Genomic DNA, 25,750 nt, shown 5'->3' on the forward strand with positions numbered 1-25,750 from the left:
TTGATTTTGGCTCAGGTCATGATCTCAGGGTCATGGGATCAAGGCCTGCATCCGGCTCTGCACTCAGTGAGGAATCTGCTTGAAATTCTTTTTTGTTTTTAAGATTTTATTTATTTATTCATGAGAGACAGAGAGAGAGAGAGAGAGAGGCAGAGACACAGACAGAGGGAAAAGCAGGCTCCAGGCAGGGAGCCCAATGTGGGACTCGATCCCGAGTCTCCAGAATCACGCCCTGGACTGAAGGCAGCGCTGAACTGCTGAGCCACCAGGGCTGCCCTCTTCTTGAGATTCTCTCTCCCTCTGCTCCTCCTCCCTCCACATGTTCTAAGATCAATAAATAAGTCTTTTAAAAAATTTTTAAAAATTTTTAAAAGATCTGCAAAAAATCAGAAATACAGAAACATACCCAGTGTAATTGTTTCATTAACCCTAGATAAACAGTAACTATTCAAGGGAGCAGCGTGCTCAATGCATGAAGCACCAGTGAAAAGAATGGGAAGAACATGTATATGGCGCTGACATTTCTCGACTGAACCCAGCAAGATGACCTGAATGAGCACCTGTGCTGGTTTGTGGCCAAGACCACCCCTTCCCCACTTCCCTGCTCTCGCCCTGACATGGCCACACAGGCCTGACGAGCTACACGGCAGGAGCACCTCAGGAGCGCACTGCACTCAACACTTGGTTTCAGTTCCATCCGTCCTCTCAAATCTCTTAGCTCCAAACACTAGGAAACTTCTCAAGTACATGTGGAATATACTCTGAGATTCACGCAAGAAAAAGCCTACAAAATAACTTGAAGTGAAATTTTATCTGAAAATAGATGGTCAAACTCAAAACTTGTGTTTCTTCAGTAGATACTCAAACAGGGCACGTTACAATCATCTTGCTTCCTGCGCCACTCAAGTCAGCACAGGTGGGACTGGAACCCCACACACTCACAGCTGTGGGTCGCGGCTTCTATAAATCTTTCCGTCCTGCTTGCTGAGGTACTGGTCGATCTCATCCTCCACCACGTTGGGAGCGCCGCAGGCCTTCAGCCCCGGCGGGGCCGATGTCTCCATTTCTGAGGAGGGTCCAGCAAGGCTCGAGGGAAACAGGAACAGCAGATCTCCATGCCTGTCAGACAACAAACACAGGGCAGGGCCTGCCTTCCTTCCTCCCACAACCTTGGCTGCACAGAAGAGCTGCTCACATGTGAGAGTCTCTGACATCCAAGAGGCAAACACCAACTTCCCTAAAAGCTGAATAACGAGGCTTCTAATTTTAAGAGACCAGAATTCTCCCTCTGCATGTCTCCTATGCTCCCTAGCATTCGAAAGGTCTCAGTGGATTCTCTGTAACCGCGACTCACTTTCTTTTACAATTGTAAAACTTTCATATGCCCGTTGGATTCCACACAGATGAGATACGGCCACAACATACACACTTGGCCTGTAGCAGGGTTCTCCCTGCTTCTCATTCTGGGCTTAGCTCCCACTTTTCCTTGTTCATTCCCTACCGTCTACTACTTAGCACCCCAACACTTCATCTACCTACTACACAGCTTTCCGCTTCTTTCTCTGCACTCCCACCCCCACACACGTGCACGCAGACATGTATGATGCTGCCTGACAAAAATGAAATTACCAAAGACAGATGTTTTGCATTTGCTTTTCTCATTCAATCATACCTCGCCCCAGATCTCTCCAAATACGGGGTCTGTGTCTAATCACTGCTTCTAATGGCAGCATAGTGCTCTGCAGCCAGCCCGCCTCATCACAGTTGCCGGCACCTCCACACTGACAGGCACGTGCTCGACCATCACATTTCTACCACCAAGAACTGCACCTGAGGAAAGGCCCAAAGATGGGCAACTGTGTGGTTTTACTTCTACAGGGCACACTTCCAGGAGTAACCCTACTACAGACAGAGGGTTTTATTTGTGAAGTCACCGATGCGCTGCTTTCCAAACAGGCCGCACAATTCACAGTTCAAGCAGCAGTGTTTGATTTTCTACCATTTCCACATAAGTCATGCTCTCTCTTTTCTCACTCACACTGCTGACTCACTGCAGGACCTGGTTAGCACAGCCAGACCAACGAGACCCGAGGTGTGAGACACTCCCACTTACAAGCGCTGTACAGAAGCAGCGTGGGCTGCACACACAGGGTCTGCAACACTAAAATCAACCCCAGTCTTGAAGGAAAAGCTGCAGCACTACCATTTGGTAAATACTTAGCTGCCACCAACAATATGAAAATGGAAGTGTGAAGAAGTAGCCTGCCGCACGCAGCCCTAACTTAACAAACTGAAAGAGGACAGGCAGCAGGCCTTGAGAGCAAACACCAAAGACACAGGACACTAAGAAGCATGGCTGCTGCTCTTCCATAGGTCTGTTCTCTCTTCCTCCCTCCATAATTAAGGGGTGATAAAATTGCCTAACTGTAACTAGAGACTTGTTTCTAGCAATAGACCAGATATTCCTAAACACCCTCGAGCTACAGAACCCTTGGCTCAGCTCCTCCATCAGTTTTAACAGATTCGCTCTAAAATGTACCACGGAGCTCTAACCTAAGTAAGGAACTCCTCGTGGCCCCAAACAGCCCACAGTACCCCAACAGGAATGGCGATACGACATTATCCTAAAGGACCCCTGAGATTGGCTTACACACTCGTTCTCCAGGCAATAGGATTGCAAGTCCATGAGGCTGCCATCCCAAAGCAGGATGCTGAGCCTCAAACACCACATAAAGCCTGATGTCTCAACAGCTGGGAAGAATCACCAGCTGAAAATAGGAACCAAGGAGAAATCTTGTCTTCCTGCACCCACTGCGCAGTAGGGAAACCAGTCCCCTCTAAGAGTCTGTAACCACAGGCCTGCTCTGCCATGCATTCGGGGTGGACTTAGAGATGCTGCTTGGCTCAGGAAGCCCAAAGACAGAAATTGACTGGAGGGAGTGCCAGGGCCACAGTGCCCCCTTGTGCCAACAGAAGCAAGTGCAAGTGTCCTCGCAGAAAAGTCACTGGCCTACAGCCCTCAGAGACTCCCCATGACCAAGTCTCATCAATTATGAGCTCCCAAAAAGGGGTCACGGGATGTATAAGACAACCAAGCCACCACGCACAAGAGTGAGCAGACACAACAATAACAGAATTAAACAGCCAAGGACTTCAGATTTGGAACTGCAAGACATGGAACATAAAGGTCTCCAGAATGTTCAACAGAAAGAGCACAAGCAACGAGAGGCTGCCAAAAGCGACAGGGGCTTCTGGGAAGCGAGTGCCAGTGGCCACAGATTGGGTAAATCTTCCCAAATACCCTTCGTATAGCCAAGCCAAACAACCCATAGCTCTGACAACAGTGCCGCCCTGATTCCACCTGGGGTAGACAGACCACGGATACTCTGAGACCCAAGAGGGAAGCATTATTCTTGTGAGAGGCCGAGGCAGAGCCCCCGAGGAGCCCAGTGGTCCTTAGCAAAAGCCAGGGGGCAGTGTGAGAGCAACGCACCCCCCCCATGAGCACCTGGAGCGAATAGCTAGGTTTGAAATCAAATCATATATTTTAAAAGCAAAAAATAGGGATGCCTGGGTGGCTCAGCGGTTGAGCATCTGCCTTCAGATTAGGTCATGATCCCGGAGTCCCAGGATCAAGTCCCGCATCAGGCTCCCTGCATGGAGCCTGCTTCTCCCTCTGCCTCTCTCTCTCTCTCTCTCTCTCTCTCTCTCTCTCCATGTCTCTTATGAATAAATAAATAAAATCTTAAAAAAATAAAAATAAAAATAAAAATAAATAAAAAATAAAAGCAAAAAATACAATCACTTAAAAAATAAAGCCAATTGGAGAGAAGTGATATATATTTTTTTAAAGATTTATTTATTTACTTATTCATGAGAGAGGCAGAGACACAGGCAGAGGGAGAAGCAGGCTCCCTGCGGGGAGCCCCATGGGGGACTTGGTGTCGGATCCTGGGATCACACCCTGAGCCAAAGGCAGACGCTCCACCGCTGAGCCACCTGGGCATCCAGAGACAAGTGATATTTAAAGAGATAATGGCCACAAATTTTCCAGACCTGATCTCCAGCTACAGGAAACACAACATCCATCAGGTAGGATTAAACAAACAAACCAGGAATCTACACCTGGATGCACCAGACACAATCTGTAGGATCCCAACAGAAACAGAAGAACCTAAAAGCAGCCAGAGGGGGAAAAACATCAGCTGCATGAAAACAGAATACAGCAGACTGAACTGCAATCACAGAAGCCAGAAGCAGTGGAGAGAAACCAACATCAAGCTCAAGGACGAGAAATCACTCCCTCCCACAGACAGGCTTCAGGGAAGACAGCCATCGCCCTCAGGTTTAGACCCAAGCTGGTAAGTATTATGACTCTCACTGGAAAGATACTCTCAAGGGTAACTCAGAAAGACATCCCCTCTAAGTGCCCTCCTTCCATGGGATGGCTGAGCCGTCTCACCCCTCTGGGGTCCCACCCCGCTAGGACAGCACTAGTATGGCCACACTACAGCCTCATGGCTTTCTCTCAAAGGTGTCTACAGCCTCCTCTGCTTATATCTGCTATCAAAACAGTTCCAAAGCACAGAGCTATCATCTTCCGCATGCTTGCCATATGAGGCACCCTGCAACCTTGTGAAAGCAGCACTGCTACCTGCTTGCAGACAAGGGTGGTGGGGCCCCCTAAGGTGAAGCGACTTCCCCAGGCTCAGCACCACTGACTGGTGGAGCAGGAACACAAACCACATAACGTTCACAAGAAATGATTCTCAAGATGCCAAAAATCTTTTTTTTTTTTTTTTTTTAAGATGCCAAAAATCTTTACAAGCTACCTCACTATGCGGGGTGTAAACGACATCAATGACAATGAAAAGCTTTAGGTAATTACAGGGACAGGCGAGTGACAGGTGCCCAGCAAATACTTGCTGAGGAACAAATGGATGAGTGCTATAATTGCATTTTTTTTTCCTCAATGTATTAATCTGTGAAACTAAAAACAATCATACAAATTGTCAAAATATCCTAATATTCTGACTGGTAAACAGACATATGGCCAACTGCCAGCAAAGCCCCACCCAATCACCCAGCAGTGGCCACAGCAGCCCCACGCTCTGCAGTCCAGACAGGAGTGCTCTGAGCCCGCTACTAAGGGCTAAAATCACCGATACGAGAGCAGGTGTGTCCAGACAGGTTGGACAAGAGACCGCAAACTTCTGTAAAGAGCCAAATGGCAAATACTCTCGGCTTTGCAGGCAATACTGTCTATGTCACAATCGCTCAGGTCTACCCTTGCGGCACGAGCACACACAAACGAACAATGTGGTCAGGCTCCAGCTAAGCTACAAGAACCAGGCAGCGGCTGCAGGAAAAGTTCTTTAGGTCTTAGAAATGCCACTGACATGACTGACCACCTCAGAGGAGCTGAAGGGGGTCACACCACCAAGAAATACAGTGTGGGAGATGGCCGTTCCTACCCAGCAAGCCGTCCCAAGGCAGAACAGCACAGAGCCCCGTTCAAGGTCCCTCCATGCAGAGGGAGCTGAGTGTGCAGCTACACACACACCCCGAACCCGTAACTCTCTCCTCGGTGACACACGTCACAGTCTGCAAGTCGGTCAGCTCAGACAAGAGGAGCAGCACACTATGATTGCTGACTACCTCATAAGAAACACGGTGGCATCAGCGGCGGGGGGGGGGTGGGGGGAGTCAGCAGACCCCCACGGTCATTCCCCCTCCCCTTATCGTCCCTCCATAGCACTTACTGGATTTTGAGCAGACTGAGGGATTTGGTGGACGATGCTGTTATCTCTCCAGTCTTGTTTCTATTGATGTAAACTGAGAAGCCATTATTTTGGAAGCCAAACTCCTTTGCGACCTAAGACAAGACCCAAACAACAGAGATTTAAAAAAATATTTGAGTGTCACTACTCTGGCCACATATTAGAATAATACTCACTAAATTTAGCAACTACTCAAAAACCAAATTTCTCTTGTGATTTTGCTCTCCTGTGAGAAAATGTGTACTGTCCACATAGATGTCAAGTAAAATGAGCAAAGTGTCCAAACAGGAGCAAAGCTCTGTGTAAATGATAAGACTAAGGGATCCCTGGGTGGCTCAGTGGTTTGGCGCCAGCCTTTGGCTCAGGATCCTGGAGACCCGGGATCGAGTCTCTCATCAGGCTCCCTGCACGGAGCCTGCTTCTCCCTCCACCTGTGTCTCTGCCTCTCTGTATGCCTCTCATGAATAAATAAATAAAATCTTTAAAAAAATAATGGTAAGACTATAGGACACATTTAAGAGTTTGAGGCAAGCAAAAGACACGGCTATAGCTATATCTGGAAAGTTTAATTACTACTTTTGAAATCAATTGTAAAAACCTAATTCCTTTTTTAAAAGAGATTTTATTGGGATCCCTGGGTGGCTCAGCGGTTTGGCGCCTGCCTTCGGCCCAGGGCGTGATCCTGGAGTCCCAGGATCGAGTCCCACGTCGGGCTCCCGGCATGGAGCCTGCTTCTCCCTCCTCCTGTGTCTCTGCACCTCTCTGTCTCTATGTCTATCATAAATCAATAAATAAATCTTTAAGAAAAATAAAATAAAATAAAAAAATTAAAAAGATTTTATTTATTTATTCATGAGACACAGAGAGACAGAGGCAGAGACACAGGCACAGGGAGAAGCAGGATCCATGCAGGGAGCCCAATGCAGGACGCAATCCCGGAGCTCCAGGATTACACTCAGGATTACGCTGAGCCACCCAGGCGTCCCCTGAAAACCCAATTCCAACTTCAAAACAGAAGTGAAGAATGGTGCCACCAAGTCAGTCCCAACAACAAGTACCCGCGCCAGGCACTACACCAGGTGCCCAGAACGCTCACTTGCTCACTCCACAAACAGTAAGCAGTCCCCTGTGCCACCTCCACTCTGGGTGCTCAGAACACAACAGTCAATAAAAACAGTCAAGATTCCTCCACCCAGGACCTCAGCATCAGGTAGGGGAGAGAAAGCTACCAGATGAGAACCACAGGCACAAGTCAGCTGTAAGCAAGAAAGAAAGAGAGAAGCATGGGAGAGGCCACTCTGAACAGGACAGAGAAAGCTTCTGAGGAGGAGACTAAGGCTGCTACTCATCCAGCTGAGAAAGAATAACGCAGTCAAGAGAGCAAGCACACAGGCCAAGAGGCAGGAAGGAGTTGGGAAGAGAGAGGCCAATAAGGCCAGAGCCCAGCAGGCAGGCAGGAAACTGTGAGAGAGGAGAATGGTGAGCTAGACGGGGCCGGCATGCAGGACCACAAGGGTTGGGGAGTCTGCATTCCAGCCCAGGAACCCTGGAAGCCACAGGAGCTGACGGCAGAGAGTGGTCAAGCCACGGGGCTTCCTTCTCATCCACACACTCAGCTGAAGGTGGGAAGATGAGACAGGAATCAGCTGTCCAGCCTAGAGGAGACGGTCTCAGCCAACCAGGACAGCAGAGGTGGAAGGAGGAGCACGCCTGGCTATTATCAACAGCCCTTGCTAATGGCTGGGATGAGGGGCAGAGTGGAGCAGGGCAAAGAGGGACATCAGTGTGGTATTCAGACTTCTGGCTTGAGAAGCAAGGGGAAGGCCACAGCTATAGGAAGCACAGAAGAGGGTAGGTGGTGGTGCCTCGCACCAGGGGAAGGCACCAGCAGGCAGTTATTAGCACGTGAGCCTGGGGCCAGGAGAGGAGTCCAAGTGGTTGCTCAACATTCAGGGGTCAGAGGCAAACACATGAAGAGACAGGGAGTCTCGGCAGAGAAACAAACAATAAAATAGAATCAAAGGGAAATTCTACAACAGAAAACAATAACTGAGGGGCACCTGGGTGGCTCAGCAGTGGAGCGTCTGCCTTTGGCTCAGGGCGTGACCCTGGAATCTGGAGCCCACATCGGGCTCCCTGCATGGAGCCTGCTTCTCCCCCTGCCTGTATCTCTGCCTCTCTCTCTGTGTCTCTCAAGAATAAATAAATAAAATAAAATAAAATAAAAAGAAGAAGAAAGAAAGAAAACAAGAACTGAAATAGAGAACACCACACAGGCTTATCAGCAGAGAGGAGATGCAAAGTCATCTACCAGAAAAAGATAAAGGACGAGAACCTGCAATCTGAAGACAGAGATTTGAAAGAAAAATGAAGAGAACCTTAAGAACACCTAGGACAATATGTAATGATCCTAAAGAAAAAAAATAAGGCTAGGACTGAAAAGTATTTGAAGAACGAATGTGGAAAACCTCCAGTGTGATGACAAACACAGACTAACAAATCAGGAAGTTCAGCAGCCCCCAGCAGGATACATAAAAAACCCAATCTCTCAGGGCATGCTTCACGGTCAAAGCGCTGACAGCCAGAGACTGATGGGGACCAGAATACAGTGGAATGACACCTTCAAAGTGCTGAGAGGGAATAAAAATCTGGCAACTCAGAATTCTGTATTGGGCAAAAATACCCTTTGGATACAAAGGCAAAACTGAAAACATTTCCAGGCCTGTGTCGCCAGCAAACCTCCACTTCAGTAAATGCCAGGAGATGCTCAATCTGCAGGCCGAGGAAGGCGACACCAGATCACATCAGACCCAAAGACAACACGGGAAGGACACATAAGGCAGAGAGCAGGACAGCAAGAGCTCTGAACTACACAACCTGAAACTATCACATTAAAGGTCCTGTGATTGGTTTTTAAACGAGAACCGCATTGGGGCAGCCCAGGTAGTTCAGGGGCGGCCTTCCGCCCAGGGCGTGATTGGAGACACAGGATCGAGAACCACGTTGGGCTCCCTGCATGGAGCTTGCTTCTCCCTCTGCCTGTGTCTCTGCCTCTCTCTCTGTGTGTGTCTCTCATGAATAAATAAATAAAATCTTAAAAAAAAAAAAAAAAACCTGCAGTCAACTACACTTGAATAAGTAATTAATAAGTAAATAGAAAAATTAAATGAAAGGCGGGGGCAAGGGGAACTGCCATGAGAATCCTCAGACAACACAGGTCAGGGATGAGACTGGAAAGAGGTGATGCATGTTTCCCTGAGTCAACCAAATACAATTTATGCCTACTTCTACCTGTTGCTTTTCAGCTATGGTTGATTTCTCCTTTAATATGGAATTATTAAAAATAATAATAATAATATGAAATTATTGATAAAACCCACAATTTATTCACTATGAGAAAAAAAAAGAGTTGCTTTAAAAAAAAAAGCTGTGTCTCTCCTGAATAAATAAATACAGTCTTAAATTAAAAAGGATTTTATGTATCCATGCACAAGAGACACACAGAGAGAGGCAGAGACACAGGCAGAGGGAAGAGAAGCAGACTCCATGCAGGGAGCCCAAGGTATGACCAATCCCAGCATTCTGGGATCATGCCCTGAGCCAAAGGCAGACACACATCCACTGAGCCACCCAGGGGTCCCTCCTACTGATTTTAAATGAACGGATTACAAGTAACTCCACCTTGTCATTCTGAAATTCTCAAAGAGACAATAAAAAATGGTCCTTAAAACACACATTTGAGGCACTTGGCTGGCTCAGTTGGTGGAATGTGTTTTAACTCCTGATCTTGGGGTCATGGGTCCAGGCCCCACAATGAGTGTAGAGATTTCTTAAAATTTTTTTAAAATATGTTTTTTTAAAAAATTTAATAAATAGAAATAAATAAGATTTTATAGCAGATGAACTTACAGTATTTGATACGGGGTTTTTTTCCCAAACTAAAATAGGCATTAATAAAGCATCAGCAAATTAAGACCACAAAATTTGTATTCCCAACTGCAAAAAAAAATTAAGATTAAAGACTAAAAATAATGTCTTTTTCTCTGAAATAGCTCAGATAGAAGCTGAAACCAACCAACTGTGGCATTTCAGCTATTCTGCAAACACATCGTGTTTTCCTGTACCCCAAGCCCTGCAAGCTATATCCAAAAATGAGAAAGCTATCACCAGAAGTGTGAGCTTCATGAAAGCTACCACAACATTCCCAGGATAAAAAGGAGTTTCCAAAATGGGGCAGGGATTATTGTCGGGCCAGCCCTTTGTATAAGTCTCCTGGGACAACATGACCAGAGTTTTATGCTTCCGATGAGGACTGATAGAGCTGTTTGTTTGTTTATTAAGATTTGTTTATTGGGGCACCTGGGCGGCTCAGTTGGGTGTCTGCCTTTAGCTCAGGTCATAATCTCAGGGTCCTGGGATTGAATCTCACATCAGGCTCCTTACTCAATGGGGAGCTTTGTTTCTGCCTCTGCCACTCCCTCTGCTTGTGCTCTCTTTCTTGCTTACTCTTTCTCAAATAAATGAATAAAATCCTTAAAAAAAAAAAATTTTATCCAAGAGAGCACATGCACATGTATGCACACGAGGGGTGGGGTAGAGGGAGAGAGAGAATCTCAAGCAGACTCCAAGCTGAGCACAGAGCCCAACACAGGGCTCCATCTCACGACCCTGAGATCATGACCTGAGCCAAAACCAAGAGCCATCCAGGTGCCCCCAGATGCATTTTCAAATGATAGCAAGCACAAGTACTTCCAGTCGAATCCCACTTTTGAGATACAGAAATACATGTATTACTTTTTTATGCTCCTCCTGTGAACATAACTGCTTCTATGAACTTTTGAGTTCTTTAAAGATACATAAATCTAAAGGACACTGACCATTCAAAAAAAAAATATTAGCAGTCTCGTAAGATCATTAAAATCTTAAAAATGGGGGCACCTAGGTGGCACAGTTGCTTAAGCGTCCAATTCTTCATTTCAGCTCAGGTCATGACCTGAGGCTTGGAAGATGGAGCCCTGAGTCGAGCTTCATGCTTACCAGAGTCTACTTAAGATTCTCTCCATCTCCTTCTGCCTCCCCCAGCCCCACGCTCACACACTCCCTCTCAAATAATTAAATAGATCTTTAAAATCTTAAAAATGTTATACTCATACCTGAAGTAAACTTTATGCATAACTGTTGTAATAAGATCAGAAACATGGGCAGCCCGGGTGGCTCAGGGCTTAGCACTGCCTTCAGCCCAGGGCGTGATCTTAGAGACCTGGGATCGAGTACCATGTCGGGCTCCCTGCATGGAGCTTGCTTCTCCCTCTGCCTGTGTCTCTCATGAATAAACACAGTCTTAAGGGAAAAAAAAAAAAAAAGACCAGAAACAGAGTCTGGAGTGAAATTAATACTTATAATTGAAGGTAACAAAAAAGAATACACAGCATTATTCCATTCATGTTCAAAACAGGCAAAACTACAATTTAGGGTTTAGGAATGCACGCTGAGGAGGCACAACACAGAAAAAGGGGGGAGCCATCCTCATCACATCAGGAGGGGGTAAGACAGTGGGGAAGCTAACATACTCTGGAGCACGGGCAGTGCCCTCCCTGACCTAAGTGTTTGCTTCACCATCAGTTATTTGGCATTTTTCAGGCATTTCTTAGTATGTACTTTACTTGGTGGTAAAACAAACAAAACAAAATATAAATTAAATATAAGGAGAAAGGGGCAGCCCCGGTGGCTTAGTGGTTTAGCGCCGCTTTCAGCCCAGGGCGTGATCCTGGAGACCCAGGGTAGAGTCTGCGTCGGGCTCCCTGCATGGAGCCTGCCTCTCTCTCTGTGTCTCTAATGAATACGTAAAACCTTTAAAATATATATATGCATACATATATACACACATAAGGAAAAAAGACAAGGTCACAGACTGCTGAGGTCACCTGGGACAGGATAGAGCCATTCAGTAGCCTGAGCAGGGGAGCAACAGCAGCAACCCAACAGAGTGAGCTGAGGAAGGAGCACTGCTGAGCAAGACAGCCGAAGAACCTGCCTGAGAAGGGCTTATGGTCTAATAAGCCACAGAATGAGCAGCATCAGATGGTCTTCCAAGAACCAGCAACTCTAAATTTCTATGAGATATCCTCCATGTCACCCATCTCTTCATACTTGCAAATAGGAATTCCTTAGAGGACATAATGCCACATGTTAAAGCAGGGTCAAGGCTATCAAATGTAGGGACAGCAAGCTGGAGCCAGCAATGTTCACAGTGGTCAGCACACAAGTCTATGAGGAACAGGAAACCCACTTATGCACAGCCAAATTACTAATTATTGAAGATGAGTAGGATCCACTTCATAAGATACTGAAGTGGTCATTCACAAAGACACAAATTAGGATGGTAGTTACCAAGGACTGGGGCCCAGGAAAAAAAGGGAGCTGTTGTTTAATGCATACAGTTTCAGATCTGCAAGACGAAAAAGTTCTGGAAATAGATGGTAGTTATGACTGCATAATATTAACGTACTTAACACGACTGAACTGTACACTTAAAAATGATTTAGACGGGGGGCACCTGGCTAGCTCAGTTGGAGGAACATGCAAGTCTCGATCTCAGGGTTGTGAGTTCAAGCCCCACAGTGGGAATAGAGATTACTTTAAAAATTGGGTTAGATGGGATGCCTGGGTGGCTCAGCAGTTGGATGCCTGCCTTTGGCTCACGTTGTGATCCTGGGATCTGGCATCAAGTCCCACATCAGGCTCCCTGCATGTAGCCTGGTTCTCCCTCTGCCTGTGTCTCTGCCTCTCTCTCTCTCAGTCTGTGTCTTTCATGAATAAATAAATAAATCTTAGGGAACCCTGGGTGGCGCAGTGGTTTAGTGCCTGCCTTTGGCCCAGGGCGCGATCCTGGAGACCCAGGATCGAATCCCATGTCGGGCTCCCTGGGAATGGAGCCTGCGTCTCCCTCTGCCTGTGTCTCTGCCTCTCTCTCTCTCTCTCTGTGTGACTATCATAAATAAAGAAAATTTAAAAAAAAAAAAAAAATTGTATTAAAAAAATAAATAAATAAATAATAAATAAATAAATAAATAAATAAATCTTAAAAAAAAAATTGGGTTAGATGACAAATTTTATGTTACGCATTTTTCTTAAAGATTTTAAGTAACTTCTATACCTAACATGGGGCTCGTACCCACAACCCTGAGATTGAGTCACAAACACTACTGACACCTAGCCTGGCACCCCTCGTATGTGTTATTTATTTTTTTGAAAAAGAGAGAGCATGGAAAGTGCAAGTGATCCAGTGGGGCGAGGCGGCTGAGGGAAAGGGAGAGAATCTAAAGCTGACTCCAGACCCAGCACAGAGCCTGACTCATGACCTGAGCCAAAATCAAGAATCAGATGCTTAACCTAATGAGACCCAAGCCCCACTGTTATATGACTTTTTTTTAAGATTTTATATTTTTTTAAATTAAAAAAAAAAGATTTTATTTTTTTGAGAGAAAGAGAGAGAGAAAACAAGCAGTGGGGAGGGGAATAGGGAGAGAAAGGGAGAAGCAGACTCCCTGCTGAGCAGGAAGCCGTAAGGGGGGCTCAATCCCAGGAACTAGAAATCACAACCTGAGCTGAAGGCAGACACTAAACTGACTGAACCATCCAGGTGCCCCTGTTAAGTGTTATTTTTAAACACAAATCTTAAGATATAAATACATTTACTGACATAAAACCATTGCTTAACCCATTGTCAAGTGAAAAAAAAAAAAAAAACAGGTAACAAATTATCCTATAATGTAATTTTTAACATCCTTGGAATGGATGCATCTTAGGAACAATGTGTTGTAATTCTTGCCTGTGGGGCAGCAGGGCATACAGGTGACTGCCTGGACTCATGTAAACCTGTCGTCATCCAGGTAGCATGGTTGAACAGCTGTTATCCCTCAACATTTCTGTCAAACAAGCCATTTAATGATCAATCAAGGAAAAGACAGGACTTTTGATTGTCGAGTCCTAATAAGACAGAAAGAAATCTAGCCCAAAGCACCTACAGAACAGGTGTTGACAGCTGGCCCTGATCTCCTGACAGTACAAATGATGACCCCTTTCTGTATGTTGGTAAATTGAACACCAATAAAAATTATTTTATTAAAAAAACGAAAAAAAAAACAAATGATGACCCTTTACAGGGAGACGTGGACATCGACAACTGAATCAAAAAATGTTCAAAAGGAAATAAAAAAAAAAAAAAAAAGGGATCCCTGGGTGGCGCAGCGGTTTAGCGCCTGCCTTTGGCCCAGGGCGCGATCCTGGAGATCCGGGATCGAATCCCACGTCAGGCTCCCGGTGCATGGAGCCTGCTTCTCCCTCTGCCTGTGTCTCTGCCTCTCTCTCTCTCACTGTGTGCCTATCATAAATAAAAAAAATAAAAAATAAATAAAAAAAATAAATGTTCAAAAGGGCCAGACTCTGAATGTGACACTGTAGTAAGATGTACCTAATTAATTTCACTCAAGTTTTCCTTCTTATGGATGCATAACACGTGATTAAAATATTTCCAAGTAAGTCTGAAAAAACACTTTATGTGGGGCACCTGGGTGCCTCAGTGGGTTAAGCATCTGCCTTCGGCTCAGGTCATGATCTCAGGGTCCCTGGGATAGAGCTCTGTGTCAGGCTCCCTGCTCAAGGGGAGTCTGCTTCTACCTCTGCACCTCCCCCTGCTCATGCGCGCGCGCTCTCTCTCTCTCTCAAATAAATACATATTTTTTTTTAAAAAACACTTTATGCATGATTCCGGGGTCCTGGGATTGAGTCCTGCATCAGGTCCCTATGGGGAGCCTGCTTCTCCCTCTGCGTCTCTCATGAATAAATAAAAAAATTCTTTAAAAAAATAAGAAAAAGCACTTTATGTAAGTATAAAATCTAAATGACAAAGGAGAGCAAATGTGAAAGCATTTTTTTCTTTCTTGATACATAAATGTTTCTTCTTAAACTCAAAAATGTCATAGATTCGATGAAATACACCATTAAATAGTACAGCACAATCTCATTCTGGTAAAAGTCCATGTGTGTAAGTGTGCATGTGCTAAAGACATGCCATGTTAACAGTTGCTTTGGAGTAGTAAAATTTCAAGTGATTCTTACTTGCTTCTTTACACTTTTCTGAACTGTTTAAGCTTTTTATAACTAAGGCATATTATCCTTATAATCAGAAGAATTTTCATTTGAGGGGAAACATTTCAGAGTAGTAAACCATGTTTGTTTTTGAGTATTCCAAAGAAAATCTCTCCTAAGCAGTAATTACTGTGCTGGTCATGGCTGTAGGGACCAAGAGGTCAAAACTAAACTACACCCCCCAACCGCAACCGTCCCAGTGACTGGCTCTCATTCCATGTCTCCCTGTACAAGGCAACCAGGACCCATTCAGTGGGAAATCCAAGCATTTCAGGAATACTACTGAAGCATATAAAAGTGAGAATTATAATGTTATGTTCTTAGGTTTCTCTGAAACCTTCTGAATTTAACCTGTTTGACTACTCTACATTTGGTATCAAGCACAAAAGCCTTAAGTTAAAAACAAAATCATAAAAAAAAAAAATTAAAATAAAATAAATTGAAAAATAAATAAATAAATAAAAACATGGGATCCCTGGGTGGCGCAGCAGTTTAGCGCCTGCCTTTGGCCCAGGGCGTGATCCTGTAGACCCGAGATCGAATCCCACGTTGGTCTCCCGGTGCATGGAGCCTGCTTCTCCCTCTGCCTGTGTCTCTGCCTCTCTCTCTCTCTCTGTGACTATCATAAATAAATAAAAATCAAAAAATAATAATAAAAAATAAAAATAAATAAATAAATAAATAAATAAAAACAAAATCATATTCCTACATGGTTACTACAAATTTAAGAAATTTTCCTACCGAAGAGAAAAGAAATTTCCACAAAGGCTCAGAGAAAACAAAAGAACTGCGTGCACCTCTTAGGCCTGGTGTTTATCCACACAATTGTCTAGGCAATAGCCACTTAATGCTTAATCTCTGCCTCGGATGATCTCTGGTGAATTCCAACATGTACCATACCTAGCACCATCTCTAGGAGCAAGCTGGTGTCAGTTGCTACTCAAAGGGCAAAGAATAGAAAATTACAAAAAAAAAAAAAAAGTAAGATTTTATTTATTTACTCGAGAGACACAGAGAGAGAGAGAGGCAGTGACACAGGCAGAGGGAGAAGCAGGCTCCCTGATGTAGGACTCCACCCTGGAACTCTGGGATCATGCCCTGAGCTGAAGGCAGATGCTCAACCACTGAGCCACACAGGCATCCCAGAAATAACAAATTTCTTAGATTCAGAGACCCTCCTCTCTGGTGTCTATTGCACCTAATTCTTTTTTCTTTTATTCTTATAAATATGACCCCACAAGCAGTGCTATGGCAATTATGACAGCAATTATCATTTAGGAACCAAATTTCCCAAATGAGTATTATGGCTTCACTAACGGATCACAACCTAGTGATCCTCAGCAAATCTCTTTACTCACTAGGCCATCAGTTTCCACCATTGTGAAAATAAGATTAGACTCCACGACACCTAGGATTCCCTCTGGCTCCAACAATCTATAACCCCACAGCTTTTAAATGCTTACGAAAATGAGAAACAACACTTATTATTACAAAAACACCCGTTTGCAACAATCAACATAAAAAATGTAAAATGTAAAAGATGTAAAAAAAAAAAAGGGATCCCTGGGTGGCGCAGCGGTTTGGCGCCTGCTTTTGGCCCAGGGCGCGATCCTGGAGACCCGGGATCGAATCCCACGTCGGGCTCCCGGTGCATGGAGCCTGCTTCTCCCTCTGCCTGTGTCTCTGCCTCTCTCTCTCTCTCTCTCTCTGTGACTATCATAAATAAATAAAAATTAAAAAAAAAAAAATTAAAAAAAAAAAAAAGTAAAAAGTAAAAGTTGACAAAATTTTTCAAGCCATACAGTCTCTGTCACAACTACTCAACTCTGTTGTAGGAGCTCAAAAACAGCCAGACAACAAAGAAACCAGTGAGTGTGTTCCAATAAAACTTTATTTACAAAAATAGGGGCACCTGGGTGACTGAGTCAGTTAAGCAACCAACTCTTTGGTTTCAGCTCAAGTCATGATCTCAGAGTCATGAGACTGAGCCCCAGCATTGGCTCTGCACTCATCTCAAGAAGACTCTCACTCCCTCTCCCTCTGCCCCTCGCCCGCCCTGCGTGTGTAGCTAAGGAAACAAAATCTTCAAAAAAAAGAAAAGAAAAGTGGTCAGGGAAATGCAAACTGTATGTCAAGGGAAAAAAAGAATAGGAGGTCATCCCATGAGCCATAATTTGCTGATCTCTTGTATGAAGTATAAAGCAAAAGCCACTCTCCTTAGTGAGGCTCTCCTCCTTCTCCTCTCTTAAAAAACTACCTTTTTTAAGATTTTTTTTTTAATTTTTATTTATTTATGATAGTCACAGAGAGAGAGAGAGAGAGGGGCAGAGACACAGGCAGAGGGAGAAGCAGGCTCCATGCACCGGGAGCCCGACGTGGGATTCGATCCCGGGTCTTCAGGATCGCGCCCTGGGCCAAAGGCAGGCACCAAATCGCTGCGCCACCCAGGGATCCCAAAAACTACCCTTTTTAAGTCTGGCTGTGCTCTTTTATATTATATTCTGTGCTCACACACCAGATCTGTATATGTGGCTCTTGTTCTCTTTCTTTCTTTAAGATTTATTTATTACAGAGAGAGAAATGGACACGCATAAGAAGAGGGAAAAGGAGAGAAGCAGACTCCCTGCTAAGCAGAGAGCCTGACTCAGGGTTCAATCTCACGATCATGACCTGAGCTGACCAAGAATAGGCCACTTAAGGTGCACCCTGTGGCTCTAATTTTCTAAAAGTAAAGTGGGATTGGGACACCTGGGTGGCTCAGTCAGTTAAGCATCTGCCTTTGGCTCAGACTGTGATCCCGGGGTCCTGGGATAAAACCCTGCATTGGGATCCCTACTCAGTGGGAAGGCTGCTTCGGCCTCTCCATGCTTTGCTCTCTCGTGCTGCCCCCCCCCCGCCGCCCGCGCCTCACTCTCTCTAATAAATAAAATCTTAAAAAAAAAAAAAAAAAAAGAATAAAATGGAATTATTCTATATTTGTTTTTAACAATTCTCCTTTGGGATCCCTGGGTGGCGCAGCGGTTTGGCGCCTGCCTTTGGCCCAGGGCGCGATCCTGGAGACCTGGGATAGAATCCCACATCGGGCTCCCGGTGCATGGAGCCTGCTTCTCCCTCTGACTGTGTCTCTGCCTCTCTCTCTCTCTCTCTCTCTCTGTGACTATCATAAATAAATAAAAATTAAAAAAAAAATAATAATTCTCCTTTGATGGACAACTCAAGTCTTTTTTTTTGTTTTTTTTTGTTTTTTTTTTTTTACAACTCAAGTCTTTGACTAATTTTTTCCGATTTCTAACCCTCCTGAACTACTTCAACACATGCCTTCAGACCCTTGGTACCACAGCTGTAAGCCAGGGTCAATTGTGACGCAATCCAACCCTGGATCAATCCAGTCATGACAGAGGAGAACAATGCAAGAGACTGAAATAGGGAGTGGGCAGGAACAGAGACTGAGAAGAGGAAAGGGAGAGATGGAAGGGAGTAACAGCGGAGGGTAACAATGCAAACACCCAAGCCACAGCTACCTTTTTCAAAAATGCTGCAGCTGTTTCTCTCTTTGTGGCTGTGATCCGCTTCACCCCGTCTGGGGACTGGACACGAATTATCTGTCACAAATGAAACAAGGTGGTTACTGCACAGACTAGTAAGTTCCTGACCTATTACTAACATCTGAGGTCTTTCAGCAGCTGGGTCACCGAAATTTAGAGCCAAGCCTCGCCCTTTCCCATGGAACACCCAAGCAACAGCAGAGGTATGAGATTCATCAACATATGTGAAGAGACTACCGCCCTGCCTCTCAACTCCAGGTCATTTCACTAAGAAAAAATTTTAACCATATCTACAAGAAATATATGTGAAACACTTAAATTTTCTCTTCAGATTTACAAAAACAACACAACAGCAAAAAATTAAAAAAAAAAAAAACTATTCATGAATCATGAACGACTGGGCTCTTTACAAAAGATCTCACTTTGGGGGCGCCTGGCTCAGTCAGTGAACCATCCACCTCTGGATCTCAGGGCTGTGAGTTCAAGTTCCATACTGGGTATAGAAATTACTTTAAAGATAAATAAATAAATAAAAATTTTAAACACAACAATTAAAAATAAAAAAGATCTCACTTTGTTCTAGAATCTATATGCAAAAATTAGAATGATCTAAAAGAATCACAGGATATCTTCTCATCTGTTATTTTCAATAGAAAAACTAAAAGAAAAGAAATAAAGGTGTTTAACATCGTGATAAATGTAGCAGGGTTTTATAAACTTTTTTTTTAAGATTTTATTTATTTATTCCTGAGACACAGAGAGAGGCAGAGACACAGAGGGAGAAGCAGGCTCCATGCAGGGAGCCCAATGTGGGGACTCGATCCCAGGACCCCAGGATCACGACCTAAGCCGAAGGCAGACACTCAACCACTGAGTCACCCAGGTGTCCCTACATATTTTTATGGCAAGCCTGTAGCAATCGGCAGGCCTGGAACACTGCATGAAGAGAGCCTCCCATTCCAACTGGATTTTCATGCAGGTCAAAGTCCTTGGGAAGGTGAGTTCCTGTGCCTGGCCCACTAGGCAAGTTCCTACTGTCAGGGAGCAAGAAAAGGATCGCCCTGCAACGCCCTGCAAACAGATGGACGAGGCTCCAACACCTGAGGGGTGGGAAGAAAGAAAGGCAGCAACACACCACCAAGTACTTGTGGTGGCTTCTCAGCAATTACTGCACTGTACACTATACCAAAAACAACACTTAAAAAAAAAAAAAAAACCTCTATGAGTGAAAAATGTCACAAGCTATTGTTTTTAAAAAAAGATTTTCGGTGGGGCACCTGGCTTGCTCAGTCAGTGGAACCTGAAACTCCTGGTCTTAGAATTGTGGGTTCAAGCCCCACGTTGAATGTAGAGATTATGTAAAAACAAAACCTTAAAAGAACAGAATCTAAAAAAAAAATTTCACTGACACACAATAGCTCTTGATCCACTGTCTGCTTTTATCAAACAAGATTAATCTAGATTTTCCTTAGTTTGAATTTCTCATTTTCTACTAACTTTCATTGGACTGAAAAGGCTTTGCTCTGATACTGTTCTCAAGATTCTATTTTGAATAATCCTTAGAAATCCCAATTGTTAAGGCATAAAGTATCTTTTCTGCCTTTTTTTTTTTAAGATTTTACTTATTTAATCATGAGAGACGCACAGAGAGAGGCACAGACACAGGTAGAGGGAGAAGCAGGCTCCATGCAGGGAGCCCGATGCAGGACTTGATCCCAAGACTCCAGGATCACGCCCTGGGCTGAAGGCAGGTGCTAAACCGCTGAGCCACCCGGGCTGCCCTTCTTTTTGCTTAACTACATCTCCTTAACTTTCTCACTCATCAGTGAGGAATACAAATACAAATTCTTCTTTTACCCTTCTCTCTGGATTCGACACCTAGAAAAACGTCTTCATTGCATACAGCATGGGCACTTGCCAAGTAATCCATTTCTGAAATCTGTGTCCCACACTGCAGCACGTTTAACGAGAGCTCGGCTTCTCTGTGGGAGATTTTGTGACCGTTCCCTTGTTCACTCGGGAACAAGAGCCTGACACTCCACTCCTTGAGGAGTTAAAGGTCCAGGTTTCCCAGGTTTCTGGAGGGTTCTAAAGCTTAAGAAATCATCCTGTTTGAGGATCTGCACCAGGGCATAGCAGCCCTGGTTTGTCGACTGAATCCAGGATTTACCTACCCACAAACATAGTTTGTACTGAGGTGAGTTCTCGCCTGGTGTCTGACACACGGGCTACAGTATAAAAAACACTCCAAGACCTGGCAACACGGACACACAGCCTCCTGGTGACTTGGGTTTCGCTACCTATAAGAAAATGAGCCCAGAATACTTCTTGGCACCATAAAAATCAGTTACCTGCAGACAATCTCTCCTACAGAAGAATTCGAGGACAGCCAATGCTGTCAGTAAGCACCTCGCCTTGTATACTTAGGACCAGAAAAACAGCCTTTTCTAAAACAACTCATTGGTTTGTGGCTACTTGAATCAAAAGTATTACAGCAAAGGGCCCCCCCCCCGGTGGGGGCGGGGGGGGGGTGCTCAGTGGTTGGGCTCTGCCTTCGGCCCAGGGCGTGACCCCGGGGTCCCTGGATGAGTCCCACGTCGGGTTCCCCGCATGGAGCCTGCTTCTCCCTCTGCCTGGGTCTCTGCCTCTCTCTGCCTTTCATGAATAGACAAATAAAGTGTTTTAAAAAAGAAAAAAAAAAGGAAATCTTATTCTAAAAGGAGCTACTTTCTCTGAAGTTTGTCTTGGGCCATTTGTTCCCTCTAGTCCTGTCAATGCTGGGGAACTTGGAGGAGACTCCAGGACCCCTGGAGACTGGGGGAGGGGGGAAGAGGGGAGGGGAGAAGGGAGCGGGAAGGCCTTAAATTCCGAGGGCTCGAGACCCCAGGAGGGAGCCCCGAAGCGGGAGTGACTTGCCACCTGCCGTGCTCCCCCCCAAATCCCAGGAGCTCCTCGACGTCAGCCCAGATTCCGTCCGACGGCCGTGCGGAGGCTTTCCCAGCCACATTCCCTTGTGAAAGGGAACTTGCCACAAGTAAACGCAGGACTGTTCTGGTCCGGCGTTTTGTTTTCTCGTTTTCGCTGAGTTCCTTCACTTCACTTGGGGGGGGCGGGGGGGCACGGCGCTCCCTAACTCCGGGAGAGGAGCGAGGTCAACCCTCGGAACGTGCCCCCTGCGCACACGGAGCTGTCAGTGTCCGAGCTTCCGAGCCGCACAGGGGTCGCGGCCGGTCCCCAGCCCCGGTGCCCCAGCCCCGGTCCCCCAGCCCCGCGCCCGCTCGGCCGTGGACACAGCGCTGCCCGCGGGGACTCGAGCCCCGGCCCGACCCCGGCCCGACCCCGACCCGCCCCCGGCCCGCAGGAGCCCGCAGGAGCCCGGGCGGCGGGAGGGGCCGCGGCCGGGCCGGGAGCGGGGCCGAGGCCGGGGCCGGGGGCGGGGGCGGAGGCGGGAGCGGGCCGCCGCCCCACAGGCCGCGCCGGTAAATCTGCTGCCTCATCCCGGCGCCCCGCTCCCGCCCCACTCACGATGCTCTCGGCCATGGCGGCCGCTCCCGTCTCCGGGCTCGGGCCCCGGGCCGCCGCCGCCGCCTGCCGCCCCGCGGGCCTCGCAGCCCCGGCCCCGGCCTCAGCCCCGGCCTCCCGCCGCCGCCGCCACCGCCGCTCCAGCTTCGCCGCCGCCGCCGCCGCCGCCGCCGCCACCGCGCGACGTCCGGCGCCTCGTCCAACGCGCTCCGCCGGCTGCGCGGCCCCGAACCCGAGTTCCGGCGCTCCAAGGGCCCGCGCATGCGCACACCAGGCGGCCGCGAGCTCGCGGGGGGGGCGGGGAGCAGGCGGGGAGGGGCAGACGGTGGGGGAGGGGCAGACGGCGGGAGGAGACCGGGCGGGAGGGGGAGGAGAGAGTAGACGGAGTGGGGGGGGGACAGACGCGGGGGGGGGGGGGCAGGAGACCACGGGGGAGGACAAGGCGGGGCAGACAGGGGAGGGGCACACGGCGGGGGGGAGACCGGGCGGGAGAGGGAGGGGGGACAGACGGGAGAGGGCGAGAGACAGGGGAGGGGACAGATGGGGGGGGAAGGACAGACGGGCGAGGGGCAGACGGGAGGGGGAGCAGCAGGGGGTGCAGACGGGGGAGGGGCAGAAGGGGAAGGGAGAGTAGACGGAGTGGGGGGACACGAGTGGGGGGGACAGACGGGGGAACGGATGGGAGGGGGCGGGAGATGGGGGTGATGAGCAGCGTGGGGGGGCAGATAGGGGAGGGGCAGACAACGGTGGGGGGAGAGGAGAGAGTAGACGAGTGGGGGGGACAGACAGGGGGCGGGAGACCAGGCGGGGGGCGGGGAGCAGACGGAATGGGGGAGGGGGGGACAGACGGGGGCGGGGGTGGTAAGGAGAGTAGAGACAGAGTTAGGGGGACAGATGGGGGGAACAGACGGGAGGGGCCGGGACACCAGACAGGGGAGGAGCAGCGAGAGGGAGGGCAGCAGAGGAGCAGATGGGGGGAGAGGAGGCAGAGAAGGGGGGGAAGACAGGGGTGGGCAGGTGGAGGAGGGGAGTAGAGGGAGGGAGGTACAGCTAGGGAGGGGTGGGGGCACAGGGGGTTGGGAGACCAGACTGGTGGGTGGGGATGGGAGGAAGGAGGGAGGAGCAGATAGAGAGGGGTGGGAGGCAGATGGGGGAGGGGAGGAGACGGGGTGGGGACCAGACTGGAGAGGCCAGCAGAGGGATGGGGAGTAGATGGGGAGGTGTGGGGGGATGGAGGAGGTTGGGGTTGGGGAGGGGGGGGGCAGACTGAGTAGGAGACCAGTCGGTTGGGGGGGCAGATGGAGAGAGGAGGGAGTACCCCAGGGAATATGACATTGTTTATGAAAATCCAGGCAAGGCAGGAAAACTGAATTTAGCTGCATTTTAGAGGTTGTGTGTGGGCCTTCAGCTCAGGTCATAATCTCGGGGTCCTGGGGCTCCCTCCCCAGCACGGAATCTGCTTCTCCCTCTCCCTTGCCCCTGTGCTCTCTCAAGCTCCCCTCTCTATCTCAAATAAATAAAATATTTAAAAAATAAATAAAGAGGGACGCCTGGGAGGCTCAGTGGTTGAGCGGCTGCCTTTGGCTAAGGGTATGATCCTGGTCCCGGGATCCAGTCCCACATCGGGCTCCCCGCATGGAGCCTGCTTCTCCCTCTGCCTGGGTCTCTGCCTCTCTCTCTGTCTCTCATAAATGGATAAAGTCTTTTAATAAATAAATAAATAAATAATAAATAAATACTGCATTTCAGGGCAATGTTCCCTGGCCACAGAGACGTAATGTCCTACAAAACACTGTCGTGGCTCACGGGCCACCAGCCCACCCGCAGGCCTCCTGCTTGGGTCCGGCTAGTTGTCATCCCTGCTCCTGCTCCAGGCCCTGCGAGGTTCTGTGACCTTGTCCATGACTGTGGGGGAAAGCCACCGAAATGTCCAAGGGGCCAAAGTCTATGTGTTTTTTTTTTTTTAAGATTTTATTTATTTATTCATGAGAGACAGAGGCAGAGACACAAGCAGAGGGAGAAGCAGGCTCCACACAGGGAGCCCGACGTGGGACTTGATCCCGGGTCTCCAGGATCAGGCCCTGGGCTGAAGGCGGCGCTAACCCGCCGAGCCCCCACCCCCTCCCTGCCCAGTCTATGTGTTTTAACCCCAGGGCTCCCCTCCAGCTGCCTTTGTGTATCTCGTGTGCCACAAAAGTTAGGACCTTATCACCCTCATTTCCTCTCCATCCTCCTACCGTTTGACAATATCAGTGTTCACAACATGACATGTTCTGTGACCTCAGTTTTAGGGAAGAGGTCATGTGCCTCCTCAGCCCATCCTCCAATATTTGCTAGTCTATGTAGGTGTGGGGGCGAATGCTGGGGATGGAACAGGAACGGGGGAGCCCCTGCCCCAGTGGAATCTATGTGTAAACACATGAAACGTGTAAGTGTGCAACGTCTGGTCGCCGGCAACCGCTGCAGCAGAGGGGACAGAGGGTGACAGAGGCTATTTTAATTTTAAATAAGACGGTCAAGAAAGATCTCTCTGAGGACGTGAAGTGTGAGCAAGTCCCAGAAGAGTGACACAGGACGAGAGGGAAGCATCTGCAAAGTCCTGGGGCCCGGGAAGCACTGGGTTCTCCAAGAACAGCAAGGTGTGCAGAGGGCAGCGGGGGACTGGGCCCAAGAACCGGGCGGGTCGTGGAAAGGCCTCTGGGCGCTAGTCTCAGTGTGTCATATTTGAAGGCCTTTGGAGGGGTGACGCAAAGGAGGCTCTCCGTTGTGTTTCAGACAGATTCTCTGGAGGCTGGAGGGACAGGAGACCAGGGAGAGGCAGGAAGAGAGGCCGGGTGGGGGGGGTTGCTGAGGAGGCAGCGAGACCCAGCCGCACGCAGGGTTCCCTGCAAGACCGGGACACCGGCCTCCGACTGGCCGACACACATCCTTCCACTGTCGCTTTCCCCCTCTTCCTTTACAGAGCGGCCTCTGGTCTCGCTGCTTCTCTTCTACCCAAACATGTCCATCATGGGATCCCTGGGTGGCGCAGCGGTTTAGTCCCTGCCTTTGACCCGGGGCGTGATCCTGGAGACCCGGGATTGAATCCCACATCGGGCTCCCTGCATGGAGCCTGCTTCTCCCTCTGCCTATGTCTCTGCCTCTCTCTCTCTCTCTCTCTCTCTCTCTCTCTGTGTGACTATCATAAATAAATGAAAATTTTTTTAAAAAAACACTTTAAAAAACAAACAAACATGTCCATCCTACAGAGGGCAAGACCCCGTCTTCTACGTGAGGTCTCCTGGCGCCCCCAGGAGTGAGCTTGCACGGTGACAGGTCCCCCGCTCACCTCTTCAGCCCTTCTTGGTACCGGGAGGCTCTGCCGCTGACTCTGCTGACGTTGCATCAGCGGCCGAGCTGCTAGGACGGCCACTGCACAATCCCACAGGCTCCAGAGTGGAGATTTATTTCTCTTCTCTGGGTTCTGGAGACTGGAAATTGCGAGCACGGTGACAGGCAGCTGGGACTCTCAGGGGGCGCTCCCCTGGGCCACAGGCCGCTGCGCCCGAGCATCTCAAGTGTCCCTGGCATCTGCCAGTGCGGCCCAGTTTCCTCTGGCCTCGTTTGAAGTTGGTGACCTCTTGAAGGGCTGCTCTCCAAGTCACCTTCTGAGGTTCTGGGGTTTGGGGCCTCAACATGTGGGTGCAAGGGAATCAGTCCAGCCCCTCGGCGGGGTGGGGGCTGTAGTTTGATTCGGTGTCGCCCAGTGTCAGG

The 25,750-nt window shown here is 48.0% G+C and overlaps 1 protein-coding gene across 3 annotated transcripts in view; it reads right to left on the reverse strand.

The window, feature by feature from the left end:
• NPLOC4 (NPL4 homolog, ubiquitin recognition factor) overlaps positions 1–22,152 on the reverse strand; it is a 65,852-nt gene extending 43,700 nt beyond the window's left edge. For 2 of the 3 annotated variants that reach the window (XM_077854592.1, XM_077854591.1), the window contains exons 1-4: positions 22,001–22,152; positions 18,452–18,532; positions 5,763–5,875; positions 943–1,119 (exon numbers count right to left, since the gene is read on the reverse strand). In XM_077854592.1, the coding sequence (XP_077710718.1) occupies positions 943–1,119; positions 5,763–5,875; positions 18,452–18,532; positions 22,001–22,015 (386 nt within the window). In that variant the 5' untranslated portion in view covers positions 22,016–22,152. The remainder of the gene's footprint in view (positions 1–942; positions 1,120–5,762; positions 5,876–18,451; positions 18,533–22,000) is intronic. The other variant, XM_077854590.1, reaches the window with a different exon arrangement.
• Between the last annotated feature and the right edge of the window lie 3,598 nt (positions 22,153–25,750).

Source organism: Canis aureus, chromosome 16 (genome assembly GCF_053574225.1).
Source record: "Canis aureus isolate CA01 chromosome 16, VMU_Caureus_v.1.0, whole genome shotgun sequence".
Taxonomy (NCBI): domain Eukaryota; kingdom Metazoa; phylum Chordata; class Mammalia; order Carnivora; family Canidae; genus Canis; species Canis aureus.